General features: G+C 32.0%; 2 protein-coding genes across 6 annotated transcripts in view; both read right to left on the reverse strand.

Moving 5' to 3' along the window:
• Positions 1 to 2865: 2865 nt before the first annotated feature.
• LOC127700504 (uncharacterized protein YfbL-like) overlaps positions 2866 to 26236 on the reverse strand; it is a 323855-nt gene continuing 300484 nt past the window's right edge. Inside the window, exon 9 of the transcript XR_007981609.1 lies at positions 2866 to 2876. The gene's annotated coding sequence lies outside the window, so the exon portion shown is untranslated. The remainder of the gene's footprint in view (positions 2877 to 26236) is intronic.
• The window catches only part of LOC127700507 (uncharacterized), a 34429-nt gene continuing 27924 nt past the window's right edge, over positions 19732 to 26236 (reverse strand). For 3 of the 5 annotated variants that reach the window (XM_052204019.1, XM_052204022.1, XM_052204020.1), the window contains exon 2: positions 19732 to 20919. In XM_052204019.1, coding sequence (XP_052059979.1) covers positions 19867 to 20919 — 1053 coding nt within the window. In that variant the 3' untranslated portion in view covers positions 19732 to 19866. Of the gene's footprint in view, positions 20920 to 25092; positions 25189 to 25241; positions 25273 to 26236 lie in introns of those variants that run through there. The other 2 variants (XM_052204021.1, XM_052204023.1) reach the window with 2 other exon arrangements.

Genomic DNA, 26236 nt, shown 5'->3' on the forward strand with positions numbered 1-26236 from the left:
TTTACAATATCAATATGCAGACAACCTGATAATCGGTACATATCAAATATGTCGGTTTATGTCAAACCCTTAACAAAATATTGTTTGAAGTACTTTAAACAGATTTACACTTCACATTATTATCATAATACTTTTTAGTTATGGAAATCAACGGACATTAAGTATATGACGAATGAAGTTACAAAAGTAAAAACTTTTCAAAGATGTATTCAGGTTTCTTTTCACTTCTCCACCTGCTGATTTTTTTTATATCAAGATTGATCTAAATGTAGCCTGAAGTCTGAACTGTGTTAATGAATGACAATCAGAATATAACTATTATATAAATATAAAGTCACAAATGTCAAAATAATGTCAAAATAAAAAAACCGGAATGAACAGCTTGGATGAAATTATAAAAATAATCAACAACTCTTGAATCATTACATGTTTTTTTTTATCAATATATTTGTCTGGACTCTTGAATTAGCAATATACAAGGTGGTTTTTATCTGCACAACATGTGACCATACACTGAGAAACTCTTTGCATAGAGATTTTGTCTTGAATCAGATTTTCAAAACCAAACAACTATGCTAATATATCAGCCTCACAATCTAAATCAAACAAGGTAACAACTGACTCGTCATGTTCAATATAATCGGGTTAAGACCCAGCTTTTGAATGACACTCTTAACTAGGCAACATAATTCTTTTTCTAAGCTACTATGTATGATAGTCATGTATGACGATATTTTGGTTTTGTTTGCAGAAATGTTGGATGTTATTTATAATGAAGACATGTAATAACATACACGGTACCAATTCTACTGTAAGGAATGAGTAAAGATAAATTAAAATAATATCTTCACGCAGCCCAGAAGGTTTAATAAACAAACCTGTACGTTGATACGCATTTCCAATACCGGAGTTACAGAGTAAACTATACATTTAGTTGACGCACCATAGTGTACATGGCCAAAGGGCGATAAACCAAAATCTTACTTTTAAACAGAAACAATAATGGTTTCGATTGTAACAATTTGCAGTCGTTGATGTAGTCTTTGAATATAGGCAAACATTAAATGTAGATCATTTGTAAAATATATAAGATATTAATTCTTTTAAATTTAAGAAATTGTTTGAATCTTGGAAATCGGTCAATTTAAATCAATGTATACCCGTATTTTCCATTAATAATCTTTGTTAATATAACTTCTACCAAGTAAGGTTCAAATTGGTCAACTGATTATCAACTCTTAACCCAAAGACTGTTTCATTACGTAAACGACCTAGTCCATCCCTTCACATGTCCATTGGTCGTCATTCGAAATTCGTCGATAGTTACAGTGTATTTGTTCCCCAACTTACTCTGGAGTTGTTAAATGTATCGTAGATACATGTACCGGGTGTGTATTGACATAATTTTGGTTTTGTTCAAGACTGTGGCACATGCTACCGGATATGACTATAGAATCAAATGATAGTTTAACTAAGTAAACTAACTATATCAAATATGTCGGTTTATCTCATACGCTTAACAAAATAATTTTTGAAATACTTTAAACATATGTACACTTCGCATTTTTATCGAAATACTTTTTAATAATGCAAAGCAATGGATATTTATATTAACACCATTATTATTGTGTTTTTACTAGCAACGCTTTAAGGTATAGTAGAGAAGACATACATTACGGGTTTTAGTGGCAAAATCTATATTTCGTCAAATAAGATCAACACCGTTGTTAGTTTATCTTTGACTTTGGTAACATGTCGTCAAATAAGATCAACACCGTTGTTAGTTTATCCTTGACTTTGGTATCTTCTGTCTCTCTTTAACAATAGTAGCTGACTTGTGTGCATTGCATCAAAGTATATATGTTCTTAATTCCCTTTTTATATTCTGCTAGTTCTGCACTTGTTTTATATCATTCGTGCTTTGCATAATCCCACTTGTCTAGTCTACTCATGGATAAAAAGATTGTGTTTCATTGAGAATGACGATCCTATCTATTCTAAATTTCTTGGTGTCAACGGAAGATGAATTATATGCATCAGAACCTTTTTTTAATAAGTAGAAAGAAGATAATGTAAATATAATACGTAGCATTTGCGTGAATGATTTGTGTTTTATCAATATAACAAAACTGCATATTTTATAGTAATAAATAAGTATAAACTAAGGATTGGGCTGGAAAGAAGATAAGACTAACAGTCACTAAATTCTATTCTGTCAGAACTGAAAAGTTAAATGATTTAAAAACAAAAGCATTTACAACGTGTTTCAATCTATGTTAAAAACACGAAATGTCTGAAACACTGAAGGCATAGTCAGGAACATGACGAATAAAGTTGAACTTGTAAAATCTCATTAAAGATACTGGCTTATAATGTAGCACGCCGGAGGAGCTTTTCGTTTACAATAAGACTCACCAGTCGCGCTCAAATAAACACAATTTGTAGGCAACACCAATAACGAAGTTGAAGAGCATTGCAAACTAAAAAATCAAAACAGTTTTACCAAATCTGGCTTATACTATCTATGCTTAATAACTCATCAAAGTGAACAAGCTTATATTTTGATACAAACGCATGTTTCGTCTAAATAAGACTCGTTAGTCGAGCTTGAATCAAAACAATTAGAACATGCAGAATGCCAAATCGAATACGAAGTTAAAGAGCATTAAACATCTAAAATTCTGAAAAGTTGTGTCAAGTTCTGCTTAGGCAATCTATGACTGCCTGAGGGAAGACAAATCTTGGTGTTCGAATAATTTAACATTTTATAAACCGTAAATTTATAAAAACATTAATATCAATGATATTTCAATAATGCTAACTACTGAGCTGGTGATACCTTCAGGGACGAAACGTACACCAGCAGTTGCATCGACCTAGTGGATGTAATAACTCACCAAATATATCAGGTTTATAATATGGTACGCCAGACCCGCATATCGTCTACACGAGGCTCATTGGTGAAGCTCGAATCAAAAACAATTACAGTTCTAGTATATCCATGAAACAGTAAAAAGACATTCAAATTGCTCACTCCAACGAAAAAGGGTCGGAAAAAAAATCTTCCCTTGAAATTGACAGTTGTAGGAAATTAACCCTACATTTCATTGCAGAAATTTTTTTCTGAATCATAAACATGTATCTTGGATGTGTCAAAGCACCACACTTTTTTATTTGGTGTTTAAAGAAAATATTTTTGGAAACTTGAGGTGACATGGTTACTAAAACTTGTTAACAGGAAAACAAAGGGTTAAAATTTGATTGGTTTACTGTAGTATAAGAAAGGATAAAACTTTACTCATGCCAAGTATTTTTTTTATTTGAAATACAGATAAAAACGCAGATGCTCCTGAAGAGTAATCAGTTCCTTTTCCACTAATGTCATTTTTTAAAATATTTGTTCTAAAAGGGGAAAAAGAACAAATTCGAATTTTAAAAGAAAAATATCATTTGGTCATTTTGAAGAAAAACTAAGTGACATGAACCTACAAAATATTCATGACATTGACAAATAATCTTTTACGAGATTTCAACATCTGTCGCCTTACCCAACATACAAACTGGATAGACGTATATCTCTGCTAGCAACGTCAATGTTAGATATCTTATTATGTCGCCTATTGGATTTTAATTTCATTATTTAAAACTTTTCATATAGGGATACAGATATAATGATTTGATCAACACGTTTATAAAAGGTTTTCACAGGTATATGGTATCTTTAATTCAAAACTACATAATTATTGGTTCAACGAAAACATTGATTTTTTAATTCAGTGTATCTACAAACAATGGCAGTATAAATAGCATATGTCTTTTTATGTCATTATAAAATTCGACACACCTCGAGTACACCACTACGTTATACACTTAGCTTTCTAAAGCGGGCGGTATAAAGAGATGTGGGAATCCGTCCGTCTGTCCGTAAGTTCTTCTGTCTCACTTTTGTATCCACAACTGCTCAATGACCACTTGAAAGATTTTTTTGAAACTTTCACAAAATCGTATTCACATGATGCACTTTGAAACCTTTCATTTTAGTTCTTTATCTAAATGACTTATTGGGTTTACTTTGTAATGAAATGGACTTCATCACATTTCATATTTGCACACTATATTTCATTGAAATTTTCTCAATCTTGCTCATATAAAGATATTGTGCATTTTGATTTTTTTGTTCAGAATAATTTTTGTGATTTCCCTGTCAAAAGCATAGATTTTACCAAAAAAGTAAAATAACAAAAATACCGAATTCCAAGGAAAATTCAAATCGGAAAGTCCCTTATCAAATGGCAAAATCAAAAGCTCAAACACATCAAACGAATGGAAAACAACTGGCATATTCCTGACTTGGTACAGACATTTCCTTATGTAGAAAATGGTGGATTAAATATGGTTTTATAGCTAGCTAAACCTCTCACCAATGCGTTATCTGGGGTACCATTTTGCATCCGAAACTCCTCCATCAGTACGAATACTAGAGTGAAAGTAAAGTTATATTTTTACTAGATTTCATATTTCAAGAAGGTCTAGGTCATCGCTCTTAACGTGAGTATACATTCTTGCATGATTAATGAACTTTGGAAGAGTTGTAGTTTCTATTGAAGCAACAGATGCAACTTCCTAGGTAAAACTAATAAACAAAAGGAAAAAAGGAAACCATCGATCTACAGCCTTATGATGTTTAACAGCTTCAATATAATGCAGCAAAAATATAGCTAGTCGTATAATTTCTACACATTTGTAGCGCTACAGAAATATTGTGTTTCGAGGTATTTTTTCAACAAACATTTAATGATCAGAAAATTCTTTTTTTAGGGGTGATGGTTGAAATTCATCAGGTTAAAACAAATTTACTCAGTTAAAATGACATTAAATTAAGCAAAGTCAACAACCAATACAAGCTCCTGAATCAGGACAGGCTCATACGGAATGTGGCGGGGTTAAACACGTTTCGGATGACCAACCCTCCTCCTAACCTGGAACAGTGGTGTTACAGAACAAACTAAAACAAAAGAACAGTTGAAAAAAGGGGTGACTCATCAGATCGACACAAAATACACACACAAAAACTAACTCACAAAAAGGGAAATTGGCCCTTCCAACTTTTTAACACGATTTCAACATGTAGTTCCTAAACATAAATCATATGCACGCATGATTATAGTAGTCATAGCCGCTTTCGCAACTATGGATAATGGAAATGATAGGTAAAAGGTAAACTTTGTAACACGATTTCAACATGTAGTTCCTAAACATAAATCATATGCATGCATGATTATAGTAGTCATAGCCGCTTTCGCAACTATGGATAATGGAAATGATAGGTAAAAGATAAACTAAAAACTCAAAATCTTGAATTTAATGCAAGGATTAGAGCAAGAAAGTAGAACATTTATGTTGGTTGGTATTGTACAGCGAATTTTAAGGTTGTACATAACTTAATGAAATAAAACCAACACTTTTTCAAGTGTGTTCAATGTACTTTTCTTGATCTACTAATTAGGAACGCCCAAAATCCAAAATTTTAAAGCCATGTATGTATAAATACTTAATGAATTATATGATCAAAAGAAAACAACAAAAATTCCGAAAACCATCTTTAAAGTTAAATCCTATCTGATGGAGTTGAAACCTTAATATCTAATAATTTATTAAACGACGGTTGTCACATGTGGAGCAGGATCTGCTTGCCCTTCCGGAGCACCTGAAATCACCCCCGGTTTTTGACGAGGTTCGTGTTGCTCAGTCTTTAGTTTTTTATGTTGTGTTTTGTGTACAGTAACTGTTGTTTGTCGACTTTTATACAAGTGAGAGGTTTAGCTAGATATAAAACCGGGTTTAATCAGCCATTTTCTAAATAAGGACATGCCTGTACAAAGTCAGGAATATGATAGTTGTTTTCCATTCGATTGATGTGTTTTGGCTTTTTATTTTGCCACTTAATAGGGTACTTTCCGTTTTGAATTTCGTTATTTTTGTTATTTTACTTTTTTCTTGGTTTTTCGTTTCTTGCCAAGGCATTGTCAGTTTGTTTTCAACTTTGAATATCCCTTTGGTATCTTTCGCCTCACTTTATATTCGATACAAGAAAATTTTAGAAATGAATGTTAAAAATCATGTCGGTGACGAAACACAAACTATTTGACTAATGAAACCCTAAGGAACTTTAAGTCAACCAACAGCTCTTACAGACAACGGCATTTGACGTAGTCAAAGGTACATTATTTTCCGATCAATGGTGAAATATCTGAAAGAGGTGTTCTAAATGATTCAAATTTATTTGCAAAACATCGACAGACCCCATGCCTCGGTAGGATCGGAAGCTAAACTATGCCTATGTCTGATCTAACAGATGATGAAAAATTAGGGGTATATAGGATTTTCGTAGATATTGGTTCTTTAAGAACATCCTTTAATAACTGTTCTTCAATTATTTTTGATAATGTTGAGTTCGTGAAATGTGTTACTTTGTTGGGATTCACAGACATATGATTTTATCGACGGTTTTACCAAAACAACTAAAGTGAAGCACAATAAAATTTAATACTTGTTGAACCAGATTTTTTTTTCATAAATTCCCACTTTCCAAAATCTGGTAGTATATTTTAATGATTACTGATGGTTCGATCTCAGAATGAGAAAGCAGACAACATTTTAACAAACCTACTTAGAATGTAGCAATCTATCAAGAGGACAGAACACATGACTGAAGTATTATGCATGCGGATAAAGAAACGCAATTTTTTCAGGCTAAAAAAGAGACAAAGAAGTTCTGTCAAATCTTCCTTTTTTATTTTTTAAACTTATTCACCCTCCGATACAAATGATTCCGGACGTTGACGCTTACGGATCGAGCACACTTTAAACAACTGAGGTCAGATAGAAGGAAAAGATAATTTACAGTTTTAAGGTAGGTCAAATAACTACTTGTCGGGTACTTTGTGTAAATATATTCTTTTATGTATTATACATTACTTAGAGCTAATTTATTGATGCCTACAATATGTTGAAAACGGATATTCTTAAAACGCACAACCATGACATCGATAAAACGTACATACACTTTTTTATCGTTATATATTTTTAGCCTCGCGTAGCTGATAATATATAACACATCATTTCTGAAACGGTTATAATTTAAATTTTTCAAATTAATATAGTTTGTAGGTGTATATAATATCCAAAAATCGAAAATCTTTTCATGTCAATACTCTCCAATTTGACTCGCATATAAAGAACAATTTAAATAAAAGGACTACGATTAGCCAAAATAGTAAACTGGAATTTTAACAACTTTGCCCCCTCAAAGCTTTAGAAAAAACATACTTTAAGGGGTGTTACATGGACATGGACAATTTTTTATGAATAGAGTCATTCGTGCATCCAGTCAGTTAATATACGCTTTATCGAACACCTTGTGACCCAATTACCTACACATTAGTTCATATAAATTATATTTATAAAAGAGGTAAGTATGTCCCAAAAAGCTGAATCTAAATGACGAATTAACTGACTGCAAGAGTTACTGTAACCATTAATAAATAAATATGTTACACAGAAGTTCGATAAGTTAACCATAAAATGGTCTACACCCTTCAAGGATTTTGCTCGAGTCGAATTGTGATAGCGCGTAAAATGAGTCTCAACGTCACACTATTCCCCAATAAGAACAGTCCGTATTGAAATGGTAAATGAAAAATTATTGTGTCACGTGTGATTAATCTTTGTGTCTACCCGAACATCACACTGCTATCCCGAAAACAAATTTGAAAAATTTTATTTCGAAAATATGTGGATACAAAAATTTAAAAACGAGACAAAATCCACTAATTTTCATTACATTTTATTCCACACACCCACACAAAAAAAAGGGAAACACATTTTTTAAATTTATTACATTTGCTCTCTGATTTCATATTTAAAAGTGTCTTTTAACTTTTGTCTGATTTCTCTTTCTTATTTTATTTCTATACGTAGTTGATTTTTTTAAAATCTTAAATGTTCTTTTCCTTTTTGTTGCATTATTTGTTTGTTTGTTTGTTTTTGTTTTTTATTTGGTTGGTTTGTTAATTTTAGTCGTTCACAGCTAAAGAACGGTAAAGTGCAAAATTCCTAATTTACTTAAGGCTTAATATCTCCAAATATCGTAGTACATACTCCCGTATTGGCATTGTTTTGTGTCTTATCTTTTAAATTATGCAATCGTCTTAAAATAAAGTACTACTTTCAGATTAAAAACGTCATGCAGGTCAGATACAAAACAAAAGTAACAAGAAAAACGGGCTGGTTACAACTAGACTTAAATATAGAGGATGAAACCAGAGGAATCAGGGGATTCGGAACAAGATGTCTAACTAGATTTGTATTTTTATTAATTGTTTTGAACATAAATTGCTTTTTCTCGTTTAAATTATTTTAAAAAGTATAAATAAAGGAAAAATCAACTTATTATTGAATCCAAAATATCTAACTTTTTCCCCGCACCAGTTGCACTTGCGCATTACCCGGTTCCTGTTCTAGTGACAGCGGCTGACATGTTGTAAATCAGACGATTCCCATGAATCTGATTACCAAAAAAAAAAATGATTATAATATTTGAGACGAATATTTGAATTTATTCTGTTTATGTTCAAAAATAAAATGACTAGTGGAGGAAGTGCTTAATCAACAAGCGATGTTATAGCAAGCAATGAATTCTCTGGTGAAAACTCACCTGATCAATCAGAGATTTTTGTATAGTTATATGCCAACTTGGTTTTGTCGTCGTTCAAAGGTATACATAATATTTTTTTTAATTGAATAATACTTTAATTACGAATAAAAACGTTATCTGAAAATAGCGTTTCATTGTTTACATTAAAAAGTGCAAAGATGTGAACAATAACATGTCCCCGTGTAGCCTTCAACGACGTCAGCACGTTACGTTTGTGCGAATTTGTCCTACATTTGCGCGAAAAAAAATCCACGTTTGCGCGACAAAACACATCACGTTTGCGCCAAATTTACCTGTTGAAAAGTCACTCCATTTGCGCGGATTAATTAAAAAAATTATAATAAATAAATCCTGCCTTTTATAAAAAAAAATTGATTTCTGAAATTAAGGATGTTCGCTACTGTTATTTTTTACCTTTTTGTAAGATATTCGGAATCCTCTAGTTTTATCCATGTAGGACCAATAAAAAAAATTGCCCGCTAACCCCTACTTTTCTTTTCATGACTTTATTACATATAGTTTAAGAAGCTATTTTTGAAAATCTTATAAAATCCTTGTTATTTTTTCATAGTTTTTGAAAGAAAAGGGTGCCAATGTTAAATGAATGAAAAATATAGAGAGGAACATTTCCAACCAAATTTCCAATTGCTTATATCTCGAAAACAAGCACACGGACCCTTAATTTTTTTTCTGCTTTTTTAGTCTGGCCCGGGTTAAAAAATAAATGCCACAACCTTACAAGAATGAGAGAAACGGAAGTAAATAGTTAATCGATTTGCATCCATTAAAATGTTTTAAATAATAATGAGGTCGAAATGAATCGAGCTTTGTTATAATCACAGAAGCTGAAAAAAAAAATGTCTGCTTACAAAAGTTTCTGTTTAAATGAATGTGATAGTCTTCAGTCAGAAATATTTGTCACACTGAACGTTAAGGCATGCTTTTGTGTATACATATAAAAAAAAACGTCTTCTAGACGACAGTTTACATTAAGTTGGTGTTCATAATAACTTTCGACCTAAATATCAGAGCCATTCCGAAAACCTGTTTTGGCCGGATCAAACTCGGCCAATGCGAATTAAACTGATACTTCTGCACAGTTACTTATGCCATTGAACAATAAAGTGCCTGCACTGTTTAAAACGTTGCTACATACAATTTACCCCGAAGTACAACCGCCAATACTATATTGTACGACTGAATGATTTCATGCCAGAAGGTTAATGCTTTGCATTTGTTTTCAGTTACTTCGAGCTCCTTTAAAGTTAATACTGCATTATATATTATTGTTTTGAATTTACCTATGTTTGTGTTGTCGATTGTATCGCTATTATGGAGTTGGTTGCTTTTTCTGAACTGATTTGTATTATAAAACAAGGAAATGTGGTATGATTGCCAATAAGACAACTATCCAACCAAGTAGATTTAAGCAATTAATTTTTTATAGGTCAACAATGTACAAAACCCATACCGAAATTCAGCTGCAAAAGGCCCCGACATGACAAAATGTGAAACAATGACGAAAAAAAAAAACCAACGACCGGATTTATGATCAAAACAAATACAAGCATGATAGACAGCAAACAACGACAACCACCGAATTACAGTCTCTTGACTTCGGACAGGCACATTAAGAATGAAACGGGGTTAAACATATATGTGAGCGCTTAACCCTCTGCTTACCTCGGACAGTGGTTTAACATCACAATATAAGAACAAACTGTTTATTGTACATTTTTGTCTGTATTTTTGTTATTTTATTGGTCAATACTAAATGACAGAGTGTGATCTTTAAAATGACATACGTAGTAGTTTAAACCCTGCCATATGTGTAAGTGCCTGTTCTAAGTCAGGAAACTCGATAGTGGGCGTTTTTAGTTTTATCCTAATTGGTGGCAGTTCTTTGATGGTCTCTTTTTGATATAATCAAAACTTTTCTAGAATCTAAGCATTTGGAGCTTGGCATTATATAATAAATAATTATCTGTTGTTGAAGACCGTATGGCTTTTTTGGTTTTTAGTGTCGTACATAGGATGGTTCATATTCTAACATTCCGTTTTGTTTATATATTTGAAGAAGGAAGTAACAGTTACTCATAAGAGAAGCGAAAGATACCAAAGGGATAATCAAACTCATAAGTCGAAAACGAACTGACAAATGCCATAGCAAAACATGAAAATCGACCAATAAACAAACAACAGTATACAAAACACAATATGGTAAGACCGAGGAACACGAACCTCACCAAAGCTCACAAAAGGATATCCCCACCTCAACATAAAACAATGACAATGTCTATGGCTTGCTTAGGGAAACCCCTAAACTAATTCGAACCAAAAAAACGTAATAAGAGGTGCATAATTGCATTAGTTATGTTGATATGCTGAGAAATTTTGATTAAATTCTGATGAGGGGTTTAGGTGTGGAAGATTTTAGGCATTTCCTGTAGGATCGAGGGGAATATTTTTAAAGAACTAGTCCGACGAGTCGATATTTTTTAATATTATCAAACATTGTTTGTCGTATAAAAAGTTCCGAATGTACAGTTATTCCCAAAGAATTAAATTTCATTGTAAAAGTGACGTATGTTATTAAAATCGAAAAAATATATGAGAAATATACAACTGGAGTGACAACGCCTTGATCCTACATTGGATTTTACTTCAGAAGTGATGTGAAGATAAACGTTATACGTGAGGTTATACTAGTAAGTTACAGGTACAGGTAGCAAAGGAATTATGGTAGCTATGCAAAGCAGATTTTGGACTAAAATCAAGGGCTGTACGTAAGGTCATCCAGAGTTGTCCATCTTCTTACAAATATCCGGTGATATTGCTTCACTTAAAATTATATATAACTCTTAGAGTAAATATGTAGAGATACATGCAAGACAAAACGTTATCAAGAGTTCGGATACAGTTTAAAGATATGTTTCTTAGTTTGATTGAGGTTTGGCAAATCTAGTGTATATAAAAATCATTTTGAAAACACGACACATGAATTTATAAGGGCAAAACAATTGCTGATCTGACCGTGTAAGGTCCTCAAATTGTGATTATTTATCTACACAATATCATAGCATCATCATCCCCATTTTAACGCTAAAACACCAACTGTATTTGTTTCGGCCTTTAGATCTATATGTCTAAATGTTTACTGTACAGATCGTTACGACTACAGAATAGAAATAATACTGTTGTTATTTTCAACAACATATAGTTTTTATTAAACATTTCTGCCTGATGATATACTACACTTTTCATGTTATGATGTGGATATGTTTATGTTCAATACGGATACATTTGTATACGGTACCAAACCGAATTAGTGAACTCTAATCGTAAATCAGTGCATGGCTTCAAACTATTATTTGTGCGTACTAAACAAGTGTTCATTTTCACAATGTCCTTCAAAAGAAAATACATCAAAATTAAGTACGTAGATAAATCATTATTATGTGATATTCATTTTATCTAACAAAGATCAGTTTTATTGAGAAAATAATATCCATAGAACTGTGTAAACGTGTTCTGTCTGACTTTCTGCTTTATTTATATGATGAATGAGGCACGATATTATTTTTTTCTGGACTTAAAGTTAATTTTGAATAAGATAATTGAAATTATGTCGCGTAAATATATCTACGTAACAAGGATAAGGAGCCAGACAATTTCAAAAGCTCATGCTATAAATACTCATGACGACATCAGAAAATAAGGAGAAACAAATAAAAGGACTATTTAACACCTGCGAAATAATTGTAAAACAAAGGGAAAAAAAACCTATGACGGTATAAAAGAAAGAAGAATAAAAACGTGATACGAGTAAATACAAGACCACGAGTGAAAAAAAATCCTTAAAACTTCAGGTAACAAGAATAGATTGATAGACTATCTCACAACCATATGAATATGAGGCAGTTGTAACCAGTGAAAGAGGACTAAGACTGTTAGCTAGCCATGTAAAACAGTCTTAATAACTTTTTTTCAAAATTATTTTAATGAAATAATTTTGATTTGTATTACTAAGGATATCATTTATTTTTTTTACTTTGTGTAATGACATTTCAAAAATCACATACAATAATAACATTAACGACACCAATAACCAGGAAAATAAACTAAACGTATTATTTTATATGTTATTGTTTTCATAATTGAGACAGAAGCAATAAAATAACCAGGTTTACCGAATTTCTTGCATTATTTCTGTTGAAAGGAAAACGAAATACGACCCCGATGTCGTTCATGTTATGCATTTTATTCGTGACGTCATTATCTATGTAAACAAAGAAATGCGTTCTATACTGTTTATTTCGTGTCATATTTTGTTTTGTCGTATTAAAGTAATATTCAGTTAAAATAAAAATTATTTCTACATGAAATCGGGAAGATAGACACGTCGGTGTATTAATGTTTATCTTTATTTACAAAAATCTTTATTAATTCACCGTTTCAGAATCTAATGCATTCTGGGTAAAATTTTCAAAATCGTACACTTAAACGTTGTGATTGGTTTAAAATGTTCCAAACAATTGAAATTCAACCAATGACGTAACGTTATTTTCATTTTGGTGTTCGAACAATGAGATTATCCATAGTCCTTTAGATTCTGAAAAGGCGACTGATTATCAGGTGAGTTTTCCCTTAAATTCATTTTGCATTTGTTTCCTATCTTATAAAATTTTATGTAGAATCAGCATAACAGACTTGGTTTTATTGAATAAAATAGAGAATGGAAATGGGGAATGTGTCAAAGAGACAACATTATATTCAACCTCTTTCACAGGTACAGTAAAACCTTCCTCGTATTACATGTTGGTAATCAGATATACAAAATTGCGGCAAATTGTATGCTTCTTTATGGTGTAAGAAAATTGCGGAAAGCCCTGAGACAAAACGATGCCGGAAGAGAGAAACGGTACTGAAAAGAATTTCTTAAATTGAAAGATTCTATATTTATTAGTATATTCATATTTATATTGATTATTCTTTTTAGTGATTTTTTTTACTGCTTTTGAAGACTTCGTCTTCATGTAAATAGTAAAGAAACAAAGATCAAAACCGTTAAAAAAAGACACAAATTTAAGACATCCGATTCGGTTAAAAAAGGAAGATACAACTAAGAGACAGAAATGCCTTTAAAAAACTCAATAAAATTATGACAGACTAAACTGCGACTGCGTAAAACACAAAACATCAGTAAAATAATGATATAATAGAGATTGTAGGGTAAAAAATTCCGAAAACAAAGCAAAATAAGTACAGTTTAGACTGAAAAGCACAAAATGACATCAATAAACAAAGGAATGTGTAAACTGTATATAATATCAATGAAAAGGGTAAGAAACCGGTCGATGAGGAGACTTCTTCATTCACTTGTAGAACAGTATAACATATAGATATGGGGTGCTTCTCATATTCTCAACTTTATAATTCCTGTGTCTGTGTATTAAAAGCTTTACCAAAGAAACCCATTTAGTAGTCAGCACTTCCGTGTTGACATAAAATATCAAATGTTGAATTATCTTTAAAAAAACTAAGATTTTTCTTTCCTCAGGTATAGATTGCTTTCGCCGAATTTGGCACCACTTTTCGGAAGTGTCTGTTTTTAATGCTCTTCAACTTCGTTTTATTTTTTTTACCTTCCAACTGTGTTAACCAGAAGGCCAATGATAAGTCTTGTATACAGGAAACGTTTGTCTAGCGTACCAAATTCTAAGTTTGGAATTTTTTATGAGTTTTTTTCATAATATTTTTTAAAAACTACAGAAATTTGTTGTAAAAGAGAGGCCAAAGATTCCAAAGGGATATTCAAACTTATTAGTCGGAAATAAACTTACAACGACATGACAAAAAATGGGACCAAAAGATAAACAACAGTACACACAAAACACAACATAGAAAACTAAAGACTGAGCAACAATAACCCCACCAAACACCGTTCTTACATTTAATGACGCGCAATTTATCTCTACACTGGTCAAATATCGACAAAAACATGTTCAACTAAAATTGTTTTTAAGTATCTATTATGAGTTTATTTCCATTGTGTTCAGGCTTACATTTTTTAATCAAATAACAAATTGTACACACAGAAAAAAATAAATAAAAGCGATGAATTCTACTATTGATATATTTATAAAAATAATTATGTTAAACAATTAAGAAGCTGGAAATATATTATATCTCATTATTTGTATTCATTATTATTGTTATGATTAAACTCATCATAGATAATAAGATATTTTATCCAGTGTTGTATTAAATTGTATTTCCCGGAGGCAAAATATGTCGTATATTACCGGTACCACGATTTCTCGAGGACTCCCAAGAACTGATTATTGACCCGTGGACCGATAGATTTGACCCGAGAACTTGATTTTATATGGTGTTATACTGCTATTACAATATTAAAGTATATAATTCTATAGCTATGTACTTGAAATAAATTATATGATCTATATATTTCTTATTTAATATATCTAGAAAGAAACAGATGTAATTGTGGTATTATGTCAATGATTCAATCACAAATTCAGTCATTAACATTAATAAAATATGATTTTAACTAGTATTGGTAATTTGGTGTGGTATACGTTTCCTATGTTTACCTGAATAATTGTGTAATGAAGACTTGTATTTACCTGTTTGTAATTTAGCAGGCTTTTCTGATGTCATAACCTTTGTCTTGAGATTTTATAGCAATCCCTGTCTTTTTGTATTCAAATATAATTGTTATAAAATGTATGGACGGACTGTAAAAAGTTTATATTTTTTGCATCAATAACAGCTACTTTAAAAACAAGCATGGTCACAACATACATTCTTCAGACATTCGACATTCAAATAATGAAAACAGCAAATTGTATCTGAAGTATAAACACTATAAAAGACGCAGCCTTTTAAGAAAAATTCTGTCATCGACAAATTTTTTTTTCAATCGATTAGGGACGTAATTTGCAATCAATTTAAACTGTTAAAAATAGCGTACTAGATCTATGTTTCATGTATCAAAATATAGATGCAAAGTATTACTTTTATCTAAGGAATTTGAGAAAAAAATGTATACGTAGACGTGGGGTTGACAATTTTTACATATAGAGTAAACAGGTGACAACGAGAAAAAGAGCGATATTTACAATTGATCAGAGATGTTATCTAATCTAAATTTAAACTGTCAAGACCTACATTTTCAGAAAGAACTATATTCGAACACCAAGGAAAGAGATGCAAAAGGTAGAAAATGGGTCGGATTAACGAAAAATTCAGGTTTATTGAAGGGCCTATGTAATTTTTATGAGACAACTTGACTGAGGATGGCAAATTGCCACGTCATGAAAGTCACGTGATGTCTTACTTAGTTGGATATGGAAGAGCTATATGACCAAAAAGTGACATAAAAATAGCAGCCAATTCCATCTAAGGTCAACTTTGCCTGAGGGAGTTGAAACCTTAGTTTTTATATTTTATAAATTGATAAACGGACGATATAAGAAAGGTTTGTTATAATTCATGTCGGTAACGAAGTACTGACTACTGAGCTAATATATCCTGAGGCTCTTATGTTTATTATGCATGTTAACATGACAGGAATAAAAGTATGGTTGTTGTGCAGGTTGGTTTGGGTGTCTCTATATAACAAGCATTCAAGTGCTCAATGGATGCCTATTTGTTTTAGATTTGAAAAGTCTTGCTCTTGAAACCTTTAAAAAATAAGGTCTTTAAAACTGAAAAGAGGGTGCATAATGTTAAAGTATATAGATATATACAAAACAATATAGTGATTTTAAGCGAAAGCGTTTAATCAAACTTTAATTTCACAATGAAATTCGATCAAGAGTACGATCAAGCTATTAATTCGATTTTCAAACCAAATCACTGATCATAATCTTCTTAAATTAAAAAAAAGCAATTTAATCAGTAATGTCGTCATTGAGTCACAATTCCCCCTCCCATTAGAGCTGGATAATGCCCTGTATAAACTGTATATATTTATATATATAAAATCTTACCTGTAAAGATCGACACTGATTCCATCAAAAAATACAAATATACCGAATATTTTATCACCAAAATGCTGGAATGTTTTATCGACTGCATATTTATTAAGTTTCGTTGATTGATATTTCTACAGACAGTCGACATTCCAATGGGTAATACTTGTGCATTCCTACTGATCGATCATATGAAGCAGAATTCATACAGAACTTTCTCAAAGACAAAGTTCTTTTGTTTCACTTTTAGATATATTGATGATTTCCTGTCACTCAACTACCCACATTTCAATGAATGCGTTTATCTTAAACAAGAATGTCTGCTTCATATCTTGTTATTTTCCTCGATATTGACACAGATGGACGACTTCAAACTAAAATTTATGACAAACGTAATGATTTAAACTTTCCACTTGTCATCTTCCCATTTCTTATACAGATACATACCCAATCGTATTGTAATCACATATCTCAATTCATACGTTACATACTTTTGTTTGTCTTTTGATCGTTTATAGTGTTCCGCCATTGCATTGTCTGTTTGTATTCGACTAGTGATTTTAAATGTCCCTTTGTTATATTTTGCCTCTCTTTCACACTTGTGCATGTTCGCACTATACGGACTGCATTAACAGGGGTGTACTCCTTACACAAAACTGTTCCAATAGAGTTCTGAGGAAGAACGACTGAAATTGACACCATATATGTTAAACGGTCACCATCACGAATTGGTTGATCGATACAATGTGTCTGAGTGTTAACTCACTAGCGGCATGTTTTCGCGGTCTTAGATCTTTAAATACCAGAAAAGCCGTCTGATCTATAATTTTAGGGATTGTGACATTTTGTGTATGTGAATTCGCATGACCGGTGATGCATGCATAGCGGGAGACGCTTACCCTGTCTGCGCACCTGGTCTCGCTCTTTTGTTTACTCTGATGGACAGGACCCTGTAATCCATTGGTTTTCATTGGTTGTTGTCTTTCAGTATTAGTTGTGTTTGCTGTTTAAATATAAGTCAGGCCATTGGTTTTCTGTTTTGAATTGTCCAACTTTTAATATCCCGGGTTTTGCTCATTGTTGAAGGTCGTACATTTATTTAATGGATAGTTGTCTCATTAGCAATCATACCACATCTCATAATTTTTTATCATGTTTAGTTTACATCTTGGTTTGGGTCTTTGGTCATTGTTGCAGTTTTGTGTTCTTGTACAGATAAGTGCTGCCATAACCTGTACAAAAGTTAACTTTGAGCAGTTATTTTAACTTATATAAATATTTTAAGCAGAAAAGTAAATTAATATTATCGGTGGCAGACAAAACCTGGTTTGTTTTTTTAAGACTTGACTGCTCCATGTGGACATGTCTTCTTTGACCGGAATGATCGTTTCTAGCAGTTTGGTAGATAATTTTCAGGTTTTTATCATAGCATATTCCTTATTTTGATATTGACCCTGGTTCCCTCATTTTAATGACAATCTATTTTGATAGTCAGTATAGTTTCTTAATTGCTCTGACCAGTCATGAGGAATATTGCAAGCTAAACAGAAAACATTTTTAATATAATGCTTGCAAAATGCATCAACTTAGAATTCGTCAGATCTGTACGTAATAAATAACCTTAAAACCGAACCAATAACTACTAGTAAGATTATATCCACACTTTGACAGTATAATGTATTGATCTAGTTTGCCAGTCATTCTTTCCAACACCAAGAATGTTGACATGGTGAGTGGGCGTCTATTTTGACTGTGATGGATGTATAAATACGTAACCTCGTACGGTCATAATTTGGAAGTTATGACCAATGAGTATTATTGGAAGAGTACTACGCCCTCTGCACGTAAAAATATTTGAAATAAAGTCTTTAGATGACCAATCTGAAATTTATTATATCAACTAAACATAAAAAATAATTGTCGAAGCTGGGGATAACCAAAAGGCGTGAAGGGGGTATATTTGTTAAGACATCGCGTTTATGTACAAATTTATTTTAATTTCATTGCATTTCCATACCGACTCTGCTCCTTAAACTTCTTATATCAGTCGAAACCGTATACCAAGGCGTATACGGAAAGCATACACTACTCCATGTATTACATATTTTCCATTCGATCCATTGTTGCGACTTAAATTAATTCTTAAGAAAAACCATGACAACTGACGTATATTCATAATGAGAACCACCTATTACGAAATACACACAATATACTTTAGTAATTGATATTTCAGGTTCAAATTAGTCATATTAGCTATTCACCACATTTCACATCAATATAAGTGATAATTAGAGTAAGTTAACGAATTCTAGTAATAATTTTCGATTTGGGATGGGAGAAATGTAAAATTTAAAACGATTAGGAAAAGGTTAAAGTAGGAGAAAAGCTTACAATCTTTAGTTTTCTTTGTTGTGTTTTGTGTACTGTATGTCTTTTCGTTTTTTGCCATGGTAGTGTCAGTTTGTTTTCTACTTACGAGTTTGAATATCCCTTTGGTATCTTTCGCCTCTCTTTTATAATCTTTAATTTTTCAGAATTTACTCCCAAAGTGAAAATCTGCATTATAACTTCCGCTGTTGTCATTTAGGACCAATGCGTTTAGAAATAATAGTTCTCTATCGAATTCATTACATTATGTTGACTAAATTTATTATACAAACACCTAGGTGACAATGAGAAATCTTCCTATTGTTAACTCTTTTCTATTATTTCTCACTCGCCTACAGTGCAAAAGAGCTGAACGTCAAAAGTTTTGTCTGTGTGCATATAGGGTAAAGGACAACTAAATATATCTCAGATGCTTAAAATCAGGTTCAATTAAACCTGTAAAATGATTTCCTTCTGTGTGTGTTCTAAATTTTTGAAATTAACTTATTGATAAAAAAAGAATCATTTTAGAAATTTTCCGTTTTCTCTTTTTCAAATCGCACTAAAGTGAATATACCTGATAACAATCTGGTTTCGTTTAATTATATTTTGGGACTAATATATTTATATATCTACTGACAAATACTAATATTGTGCATCACTACATATTTTATTTTTAAATATGCATTTATAGATATGTATGTATATCGATTAAACAGTGTTAAATATATGCATAATAAAGCCGCTATAAGTATTTGTACACACCATACATACTTGTTACACATTTTAATTTAATAAGTCTTCTTTATTTTTCCCGTAATATGTTTCTCTGACATTTTCGAAATCGGGAAGCCCTTCATATTCAAGGTAGTTCTGTTTAACATATTTGGTAGCATTGATCATATATGGTCCATATTTCTCCGGAATGTGTTTTGAATCCTCTGTTCTGGATAGAAGGTTAATTCCAACATCACTTTCATAGGATGGTTCAAGGAAAAATCCAGAAGAGTACCGATCTACTCCAATATCTAATACGCGGTGAATTGTTGCTTTGAATCTCCCATTCGTCATCTTTGCGAACAAATCCCCGATATTCATGACGAAACTATTTTTCCTTGGAGCAACTGGGTTCCAACTACCATCCGCACCAAGTATTTCCAGTCCCTGATAAGCAAAAGTACATATCAATGTGAGAAAGTTGGTATCAGTATGCTGAGACAGTGTGACACATTTACCATCATCCGTTATAATAGCATTAGGAGATGGTGTGCCATTCCAAGGAGGATAATGCGTAATACGGAAAGTACTGCATGGTTTATCCGTAAACATCTCAACGAACGTCTCCTCTGCTAAACCAACGCCTCTTGCTACAAGTCGAAGAATTTCCATTGCTGCCGTATGTGCAGCTTCATATTGGTTTTGAAAGATGTCTTTGAATGGAAACTTTGCATCTTCTTTCGGCCATGGAGTACGCTCATAAAACCAGTTTTCTGGATTATTGTCTTCATCAATGGCAGATATGTCACGGCCGAATTCGAAACATTCATTGTGATTTGGATAATCTTCTACGACTGGAAAATATCCTCTGTACAAATTTGTATTTTCTGGGTTCCAGTAATTTCTCATTACTTTTCCTTTAATTTCGATTGGTTGATCGAAGAACCATTTAGAGCATTGAAACATTTTCTCGAAATCTGCGCCTTCGACATTATCGATATAAAGAAATCCAACCGTTTCTAAAGCGTTGACAAGTTGCTTTGACAGTTCGTCTCTGTGAGTTTTAGACTTTGATAAGTCTATGATAGGTAGATGAAAATCTGTCATGGTCACTACCAATATCTGAGAGAATAAAATAATCAGATGTTATAATCACTGACTTTTAAGCAAATAAAATAATCATACTCAAGGATAAATTACAGTTTACTAACAACAAATCAATAATGCCATAATACTAAATCAGTCCCAAATTTGTTTCTACTGTTGATATCTGCCCTGATTATGTTCAACGCTTGTATATTACAACACCCATGTGATATCTGTCGCTGGCGCTTATAATAGACAGACAATGATAAATTACTACACAAATCAAATGACTGGCCATGTTACATATACACCACTGATGCCTGTTTTTCTGATTTTTAACATTTGAATTATAACTTACTACTGGTTAAAGTCGATGCATTTTTAAACATTTTTTATTTTTAATATCCAATATTTACGCTAACTCTTCTGACAGCGGTTAGGGCATCCTAGCTAAGATAAGATAGTCCTAAGTTATCCCTAAGATGGGTCTTAGGACAGTTCCTATGCCAGCTTCAATAAATAGGCTCCTGTGTAGTGAATCCTATCATTTTACAAGCGATTATTTTGATTTGCGTTAATAGAAACTTTTTCAGAAATTGAAAGACCATGTTTATTTTAAAATTTCAAAGATTTGTCCAAAATGTATTAAATTCAGATTACATTTTTCAATTTCAGATTACATGAGACAACTGTAAAAAAAGTTTTACATTTATCTTCGTGAAAACTGTTGCATTAATGTTTTTTTTATCTATAAATGAAGATGTTCTTATATCCTAATGGCACCGTCCACTGGTGTCAATTGCCGTCAAGTTATCTATGTTGCTATACCTTTTATGCTTTTGATACTGGTAGAATAAAGACATTTCCACATATATATTAAGCATGCCAGTCAGTCATTAAGGTATCATCCCCTGGTGCCAGCTGCATTTAGGATACCACACTGCTATCTTACTTGCTGCTGACACGTGAAGGACTATAAATATGCTGAATCTTCTGGGCTAGACAACTTTATATATATATCTTTTATTAATTTTTATTAATTTTTTTTTTCTCAATCATGATATAATTATAAACCTAGTATCAACCACACTATAAAAGCTTAAGCTGCTTAAATATTTACTTAAGAAAATATATATATATATCACTTGATGTTATTCTCAAATTACAATCTTATTGTCATGTCAAATGTGTATGCCCTTCGGGGTCCTTTAATAGGAATAAAATATTCTTCTTCTCTAGTTTTTGCAACTGTATAAATTTAGTGAATTGAGATGTACAATAGTTATCAAACTTTGTAAAAGAGTTCGTTGTATTGGATCATCTGTTTAATTGTAAAACAAGTAAGGGGCCAGAGGCGGATTTAGAGGGTTTTCCAGGGGGCCCGCCCTCCCCCCCCTTTTGTAGGAAAAATTTGGTTGATTATTTAGGGAATCACTGAAGCATGACTGGAGCGGGCCCCCTCTTAGGCAGTCAGTGCCCCCCCCCCCCCCTTTATGAAAATTTCTGGATCCGCCACTGAGGGGTGAACATTTTAAGTATAGGAGCAGGGGGTTCATTGTCAAATTCCATTTCTTGATTACCCTTTTAAGCAATGATTGTGTTATTTTGAAAATCAATTTAGATGTCATATAGCACGTGGTAGTGAACGACATAATTGCAATTTTGTTTCAATAAATAAATGCGGTTATTTCAATTTATGTTTTATCTAGGTAAATATAAGATACGGAAGAATTATATTCTTTATTTGTAACATTGAAGAATACATGTTGTATACGGAACATTTCATTCATATCCCATTTTCCAAAATATTTGATTTAATCAGATATAGTTTAAGTTATTTGACCTCACTTGAGCAGTTACTATTTTTATTTGTCAATTTCTTTCCAAGGATTATAATTATGTATTAGATACAGAACAAAGGTAACAAAAAAACAGGCTGGTAACAACCGTTGCCGTATAGTTTTTCTGCACGAGTAGTCAGGTCAATGTCCGAGGCGATGCCATTGACCTAACTACTCGTGCAGAAAAACTATACGGCTGGTAGTTACCAGCCCGTTTCTTTTGCTTTGTATCTGACTTGTAAGACCTTTTTAATTAGAAAGTAATACATTTTGCATTTGGAAGACGATTGCATAACAAAAAAGATTATCCATACTGGTTTATGCAATACGATGTTTGGAGATATGTAGTCATTAATAAATTAGAGATTTTGCGTTAACACTAGAGCTTCTCAATTCTTCAAGCTGTGTCCGAGTAAAATTATTGTTGGTTATTTAATTATTTTGATACATATTAGTGACGTAGGAGTAGATTGAAAAGAGGGAGACTTCTTTATGTGGCAAGCAAAAAAAAAATACTAGTCTAGTAGTTTAGAAGTAAGTTAATGTCCTCTATGGTCATGATGGTAGCCATTTTATATTTCAATAACAAAACAATTGCCTAAAAGTGTGTGCGGGGGGTGAGGAGGTGGGGTTGGGGTGTAAAACATAGTTTTGCCTCTCACTCTTGAAAGTGTGTGGAGCGGGTATTGTCCCCTTTTCCGATTCCTATGCCAAATAAAACAAATAAAAAATAAACAACATAAATATGAATAACAAATTTAAGACATTTAAAAATCAATGACGTCTGAAAATTAAATAAGAAAGAGAAATCAGATAAACGTTCATACAACATGTATAAATATGAAATCAATAAAATAAAGGAAACAAACAAATCTTAAAAAAACTGTTTCTCTTAATTTATGAGGAATAATATGGATTATGGATTAAATATTGGATTTTGTCTCGTTTCTTATTTTAGGGTCCACATATTTTTGGAAATCAAAATTTTCAGTTTATTTTTGTGCTCATTATAGTAATCTGATATTCGAGTAGACCCAAGTATTGATCACGTGACACAATTTTTTTTTCATTTTCCATCCCGGTGTCCAAAATTGGTGGTAGTTTATTTGACGTTGAGACTATCACAATTCGACTAAACAAATTCTTCGAAGATAAAAAGAGAAAAGGGGAATATTAATCATCCGTATAGTTCGATTTAGATGATTCGAAAGATTTCAACTTAACAATCAAGCAAACCGATGAGAGGTTTGTACATGGAAACATTCTGGTTGTCATCAGTAAATTCGTAGACAGTTTATTTGATTTCAGCATTTTGGGACATAATTAGCATTTTTATAAATATAATTTTTATGAACACTTTTCATATAAAATATTTTTCTAAAAACAGCTACTTGGGTCACAAGGTGTTCGAAAAATAAACTCACTGAATGCACGAGTGACTCTAATCATAAAAAAGTGTCCATGTAACTTCCTAAAAAGTGTCCGTGTAACACCCGTTAATGTACTGTTTTCTATATCTCTGCTGGGGCAAAGTCGTACAAGAAATATTATTGTGTATGTAAACATTATTTTGGTCATTAACACCTCACCAATGAAATACTTTACTCTCAATGTATTCACCATCAATGTATGTGTAACATAGGAACAGCAAAGTTATACGCTTTCCATATAGCCTAAGATTTTAAAGGGTTATAATAATTGTATTTGGATAAGAAAAAAATCTCTTTTTAAGTATTTTATTTTATCCAACTTTATTGAGAATATTTTTAATTAAAAGAATTACTAAACTAAGTAAAAAGGGTACCCAACTTTTCTTGAGCCGTTGGCAAATTAAACCATGATTTTCACGGCGCGTTGCGTTTGCGCGAACAAAAAATCAACGTTTGCGCGAAATTTACCAGTTCATATTTTACTACGTTTTTACGGAAAAGTTAAATGTTCTATACAAAAAAGTAATTGAAACAATCATGATGTCCGAAATAAAACAAAATTGATTAAAATTGTAAAAAAATGAAAGTGAAATGATAAAGTAATAATCTATATTCAAGATTTTCAGCGCTTTCGACTACATAAATGTGTCAGGAGCTTTAAGAAGATCAATATCTTTATTTAAAAAGAGAAGATGTATTTGTCTATGGTAGGACCTGTCAGTTTATATGAAACGTTAAATGTTAAAATATTTGATGTATTATTAGGAATTCAAATCCTCAAAAAACAGAAAATTACACGTTTATCTTGGAAGTCCAAAGAAGTCGTAGATATGTCTTCATGGTAGATTTGAAACAGATTTTACATGACATTTTACTTCATTAGTTGAAGCATGGCAAAAATAATAAACTGTCAAATTAAAAATAAATAAAACACTTACAAATTTATAACTATTTTCAGACAGTCCCTTCGATATTGAATGATGTTTATTTGTAAAGAAGTTATAACACTTTACTTCGGCTTTTTATTATTTTCCTGATACATAAATACATAAATACAAAAAGACGTTTTACGTTTTAGTTTACCAACCTTGCGAGTCTGTCTTGGGTAGTCAAGGACGTTGAATACCCCCGTAGTAGATGAAGTAGAAATTATTTGTACATACATAAATCAATAAACAAATTTGATTTTTTTTCATTAAGTTCCAAATTATCTGCTCTATAGAGTTTTCACAGTTAGAATCATAAGACCGTATCTAATGTCAAAACTACTTCCAAATTGAAAAAAAACTATTAAAAACTTTCGTTGCGACAAGTTTTATACTTACTTCATTTGTTTATAATAAAGAAAGTTTAAATTACATTTTATGAAAGAAAAGAAAAAAACATGTTTGTATTGCGCAGTAAGGGGACGACCATTTGATTTTCTGGGGTGGGGTGGGGTTGCACGATGATTTTCAAAATAACTTGTCCTGGTAAGAACTGAAAATAAATAAATTTGCACAAGACAGGATGAAAATGAATATTTTGCAGCATAAAATGCCGGAAACACTGAAATGTGTACAAAAGTGAAAATACATTATCGCGCGGAGAAGCCGAGGAAAAATTATAAGTATGAGTAGTTACAAATGAAAATAAATTATCAACCCGGGAAAAAATCCTCCCTCTCAGAATATCAAATGGTCATCCCCTAAAATTATTACACAATGAACTTTGTGTTCAAATAGGTTGTCGGAGATTACTCAGCGTCAATATAATACATGTATATTTTATCGCCATCGAATACCACTTATCCTATTTTACAACAAAAAAAAAGAACCTTCACTTTGTAATTTCAACAAATCTGCCATAATACCTTGATAGAGTGTTTTCTTTCAGTATATACTAGATAAATATGCAATAAGATCGTTATAGACAAAGTACCCCAATAAGTCTGGAAATCTCGTGGCTAGTCCTATATAACCGTCATTCATTAGCTGCGCTATTGGAATATTCCTTTAGCTCAGTTGGAAGAGTGGTGGCTTACTGTGCGAGGGGTCCCGGGTTTGAACCCCGGATGCTAGAGTAGTAATAGAAGCTTTGAGA

The sequence above is a fragment of the Mytilus californianus genome, unplaced genomic scaffold, assembly GCF_021869535.1.
Source record: "Mytilus californianus isolate M0D057914Y unplaced genomic scaffold, xbMytCali1.0.p SCAF_5, whole genome shotgun sequence".
Lineage (NCBI taxonomy): Eukaryota > Metazoa > Mollusca > Bivalvia > Mytilida > Mytilidae > Mytilus > Mytilus californianus.